Genomic DNA, 5864 nt, shown 5'->3' on the forward strand with positions numbered 1-5864 from the left:
CTCTGCCAAATGGGCCTCTAAGAAATCCACATCTGGGGAAATGCCTCAGGTCTCTCATCTCTGTTAAGTAGTGACAGACATCACTGCACCAGTTCAGTAGCTCTGAAAAAAAGTTATTAGGATCTAAATCTGTGTCCTCTGCTGAGGTCAGTTGCCACCATTCAAAACACTTTCAAAAAGATTGCTCTTCCAAACCCACTGGTCAGGTTGTACAGGAGCAGCAGCAGGCTTGCTGCTTCTTAACAAAGTCCCTTGTCCCAACCATGGACAGTGTCAGAAGGTGGAGTCCATGACAGGCTGTAATATACTTTGGTGGGTAAGAGCATACGCTCTGGATTCATGGAGCTGTAGCTGAAATCCTACCTCTGCCTCCTATATTCATTGTATAACTGGGATGTATTATCTAGCCTCTTACAGTGTTACTGGAAAACCAGAGATAAATTGTGGCGGTACTTAGTCTCAGACCTGACATACAGAAGCTTTCACCTTAGCTGGAGGCAGTAATCAGTGATGGAAGTGGCACAGCTGTGACCACAAAACCCAAAAGTGAGGGAGATGCTGGTTGGCTGTAGCTCAGTGGTTCTCACCCAGAGATGATTTTGCTCTCTCCTCACCGCCAAGGAGATTTGACAATGTCTAGAGACATTCTTGTTTGGAGTGGTTCTACTGATATCTAGTTGGTAGAGGCCAAGGATGCTGCTAAATTTACTGCGATGTACAGGACAGCTCCTGCAATGATCTAGCCCAAATGTCAACAAGGTCAAAGTTGACAAACTTTGGTGCAGTGGTACCCAAGGATCAATTCCTAAACTGAAGAAAAAGGAAAGCCAATATAAAACACAAGAATACAAGTACTTCATTGTCTGGAGCCAAAGGACAGGAATGTGGCTAAGACTTCAGCTCAAAAAGGAGCCTCCAAGAGGGGGCACTGGATGTACCACAGGCCCATATCTTATCTCCATTATCCACACCCTTTATCATATGGCTGTTGGTGCTGGTGAACTAATCTGGTGGAACACTTACAGAAGATCTGCTTTAGTCAGGGAGGCCAAAAGGGTAAGGGCTTGTGGTTGGAGAAACATCTGAAGAAAGGGGGAGCCTCCCTTGACTGACAGACATTATCAAAGACAAAAAGCAGAGAAATGGGTAAATTGGAAGTTCTAACAGTTCCTCTCTGTGGCTCTTCAAAGAATTGATAATGTGAAGTCACAGTCAACCAGTCATAGAAAATGCTGCCTTCTGGATGCCTGTGGAGTCATGAGTTTGTACTAAATCACAAGGACTAATTTTAAGAGATAACATACAGGGAAGTAAGAGCTGTGTCTCTGTCTCAGCTAAGAAAGGCAAATTGGTGCTGGTTCCTGCAAAAGGAGCCACAGAAAAAGTCTCAGGTATCAAGTCTGTTGAAGGAAAGGAATGCATCTGTTCTAGAGAAGACAAACTCCAAGCAAGACAGCACTCTGGCAGGGAGGGATGCTCCACCTGGGCCTAGAGGTCACAGAGAGAAGGACCAGCTACTCACATAGGGCTCAGAGGGACGGAACCTGACATAGGGCTCCATTGAACAGGGAAGAGAAGTGATCTGAAAACTAAAATGGACCTGTTTGCATTTGAAGAGCAGGAAAAAATTTTGGGCCTGAAATATGACAGGTTCTGGGAAGCTGGGAGAGAATCCACTAAGGAAAGGTGGATGATCCATCTATCAGGAACTCCATTTGGCCTTTCCTGAGCAGAGCTGGTCTCACTCATGAGCCTGAGGCTTCCTGAGATAAACAGGATCCACTCTACATCAGAAACCACCAGAATGGCTTCTTCTACCCATCCCAGTGCTGCTTCTCACTAGGTCATTTTTAGAGAGTTGAATCCACTGCTGCCCCAGCAGCCTCTTCCTGTGTGGTCCCAGCATCTTAACCCCCACTTACCCTTTCCAGGTAGCCACCACAAACATTACCCTGAGCCAGGCAGGGGTGAGTGGCTGTGACATCCAGATTTCTTTGGAGGCTCCTGTCCTCAGCGATCATTCAACAGTAATATCTTAAACTTAGATAGCAGTTGGTATCATTGTCTTCAGTTCTCTTGTTCAGTCTTGATAGTACCACTGGGTTGTTTATTTTCCTCATTACACTTAGAAGGAAACTACAGATGAAGTGGGTTGAGTGCTCTGAAAGAGTCTGAATTTGAACCCAGATCTTCTCCTGGACAAGTGCAGGACTCCTGCCACACTGCACACATTTTTGTACATCCACACCACACCCTGGAATGCAACGCTCTTTATGCCTTTTCTTTTTTATATTCATCATCATGGGTACTGATGTATTCTTAACTGAATTACCAATTTTCTAAGGATATAGATCAAATGAGTTTTGTTTTACCAAATGAGTAATGTGGTTTTAATCACTCAATACTCATTTAAATATTTTTTATTTTTTTGAAATCCATTACAAAATGTAGAAAATATAAAAATTACAAGATTACAAGAAACCAAGATGAATAACAATAATTGCTCTTCAAGCCATGTCGCAAATCTATCAGTAATCACACTGAGTCATTAGTGGTAGTTTTCAAAGCCTTAATCATTGGAGAGTCTGAGACCACTGTGGACTTCAACATGCAATCTCCAACAAAAGCTTCAGAAGACAGAAATTAATTTCTGGAGAAGGAGAAAAGCTTCCTGAGGGCTGCCCTGACCTCCTTGTTTCTCAAAGTATAGATGAGGGGGTTGAGTGTAGGGCTCAACATAGTATACAGTACACCAGCCAACTTGCTCTTCTCTGCACTATAGCTGGAGACAGGGCTTATGTAGGCATAGAAGACAGCAGTATAATACATACACACCACAATGAGGTGGGAAGAGCAGGTGGAAAAGGCTTTTTTCTTCCCCTCTGCAGTCCGCATCTTTAGGATGCTAGAGATGATAAAGCTGTATGACACGATGGTCATCAGGAAGTTCAAAATGCCATAAAAGGCATCAGCCAGGACAATCATGATGCTGTTCACATAGGTGGAGCTACAGGAGAGAAGCAAGAGAGGAGGGACCTCACAGAAAAAATGGGTAATGACATTGGAGCCACAGAAATTTAATCGTAGCATCAGCCCAGTGTGGATGGCTGTGTTGAAGGCACAGAGCACCCATACACCTGTAGCCAGCTTGCTGCAGAATGCCTTGCTCATTGTAGTACTGTAATGTAGAGGGTGGCAGATGGCTGCATACCGGTCATAGGCCATGACCGTGAGGAGGAGCAGCTCAGAGGATGCAGACCATGTGAGGAAATAGAGCTGGGCCATGCAGCCCCCATAAGAGATGGAGCTCTCCTCTGACATCAGACCCTCCAGGGCTTTGGGCATGATGGAAGAGGTGCAGATAATATCCATAGTAGCCAAGTTGAACAGAAAAAAGTACATGGGGGTATGGAGCCCAGGGTTGAAGGTGATGGCCAAAATGATGAGGATATTACCTGTGAGGGCCACAGAGTAGAGGGAGAGGAAACAGCTGAATAAGAGCATGTGGTATTCTGGGTGCTCTGAAAAGCCCTGCAGGATAAACTCTGTTACTAGTGTCTGGTTACTCATGGTTCTTGGGCTGAGAGGGGTTTCCAGGACTATCAGGTGAATCTCTACCCACAGCTTCATGTGATTTCAGGGCTAGAGAGAGAAATGAGAGGTATCTCTAAAGTGGGCTGCTATCATTTTCATTCATACATGACATCATGCCATGAGCAATATTATACAGATGTACTGGGACTTATTAATGCAGAGAAACATGCCAATATGACATTAGCCAGAGGGCATGAACATTTAGCTCATGAAAAGTAAGTACAAATGGCCAATTAAATTCATAAAGTATCATTCAACCTCAAAGAAATGCAAGTTAAATCAACGATCCATTCTTTATGAACCATGATTTGGCAGTTTGAAGAGCCTGGTTTTGACTAACATTAGCATGGGTGCCAAGATGCAGGCCTTTTAAAATTCATATTCCATTTGAGCCAGAACTTCTACTTCTAGGAATTTATCCTAAGGAAATAATTAAGAGCATCTTCAAGGTGTCATCACGGCATTATTTATAATACCGAAAATGTAAAAGCAACTATACTTTTAAAGGTCAGTATATTATGATGTATTGACATAGCATAATGCTCTATACCTATCAAAATGATGCTGTAGAAGTGTTTTACTGATGCTTATAAAAATAGAAAGAAGAAAATTCTAAAAGTAGTGTGTACACTAGGATCTTATTTTGAGTTTAAGAAAAAAAATCATGTTTATACATACATCTGTAGAAAAAAACAACTGGCGAACGATAGAACAGAATTTAAACAGTAGGGATAAATACTTGATTTCATTTCTTTGCCTGTGCTTCTCCGTATTCTCTGATTTTTCCAGAAGGCAGGTCTGACAGAATAAAGGCCTCCAGCTGGATCCACCTCCTCTCCAGACAATGTCTTCTCTCTCATCTTACTCCTCAAAGCCAAAGCTCCAGCCACACCCCAAATTCCCAGTCTGGCCAACACATCAGCCAGGCCAGAATTCTGTGGCTTTGTTCTTGCAACTCCCTCAGCCAGAAATGTTTTCTTTCTCATGAAACAGGTCTATGTCATCTCTCTCCTTTTCTAACATCCCTTCCCTAGAGAGATAGGACTGCTCTCTCCTTTGTGGCCCCTCGGGATTCTGTACTGACCTCCATCCTAGAACCCATTACACATCACTTTATGGTATGGTCCTCTAAGATTGGGGCATTTGCCTCATTCATCTCTGAGCACCACTTCTTGGTCTCCAGATATGTTTGTTGAAATAATAGTAAAGAACAGTCCAGTACCAATAAAAGCAGAGTGGTTTCTCTTCTCAACACAGTGCACATTCTGTATTGTTTAAGATGAAATCAGCATGGTACCACATTTGCTTTTCCCTTCTTTTCAACTCTCTATTCATTAAAGGAGTTAAATTAAGGAAGATGCTAATTTTCAATTAAGAATTCTGCTTTTTGTCAAACTTCAATACACTGAAGCATTAAAAGGTTTATACAAAATGACTAAACACCTATGATCAAGTCATATCACACTTTGAATAGAAGAGCATAAAATTTCTCTGACTCAGAGCAATAGGCTGCGTTAGTATAAAGTCTGTTCCAAGCTGATGCAAATGATGGAGCTCCATCTGTATCTTCCCAGCAGCAAGGTATCAGGTCAGCTCTATCACTTTGCCAAAGATAATAAATGCAATATGTTTTAGGATTCTAACCACCTGACAGCTCCAGTCATCACTCACAGTCTACTCCACCAAACAGATTATGAGTCTCTGTCTTAGGCCACACCTAAGAGATAGACAACTCCATCACCAAACACTGAGCAATAGTGTGTGGGTCTATTACATAGCATTACTGGAATACCAAAGAACCTGTTATGAAGGAAACCTTATACCCAGTCTTTCTCTTAACTCCAGGGTGAGGACAGAAAAATAAGTAACTGCAATACGAATGGAAGTTTTGAACAGGTGCTCAGCACAAGGAAGTATCAACAAACTGATTCACATTCAGGGAATAAATTATCCCTCAGATAATTACCCCCTCACTATAATTTCCATGGCAGGTGGACAGTCTCCTCATCCAACTGATCAACAGGAAGATCTAAGAATCCGGGAGCCAAGATTCTTTCTGTGAGAATGACCATAAAATCTCTGTTGGACTTCAGCCAGTTACTTCCTCTTCTGAAAATAACAAAAACCTTTCCCTCCTGAGGTTCATAGGGCATTGGCTTTTATCCTTATCAAGCATCATAAAATTATTACCAAAGATGTGAGGGAAAAGAAAAAGATTTCAGATACCAATTGCCAAGTTTAAACACATACTACATGCAAACTACATGACT

General features: G+C 42.3%; 1 protein-coding gene across 1 annotated transcript; it reads right to left on the reverse strand.

Moving 5' to 3' along the window:
• Window positions 1-2643: 2643 nt before the first annotated feature.
• On the reverse strand, window positions 2644-3630 carry OR13A1 (olfactory receptor family 13 subfamily A member 1). Its single transcript, XM_028098485.1, has one exon. It carries the CDS (start codon window positions 3628-3630, stop codon window positions 2644-2646), a length of 987 nt encoding a protein of 328 aa, XP_027954286.1.
• Window positions 3631-5864: the final 2234 nt, after the last annotated feature.

The sequence above is a fragment of the Eumetopias jubatus genome, unplaced genomic scaffold (assembly GCF_037043125.1).
Source record: "Eumetopias jubatus isolate StellerSeaLion01/CBP00866 unplaced genomic scaffold, mEumJub1_p1.0 scaffold_17, whole genome shotgun sequence".
NCBI classification, from domain to species: domain Eukaryota; kingdom Metazoa; phylum Chordata; class Mammalia; order Carnivora; family Otariidae; genus Eumetopias; species Eumetopias jubatus.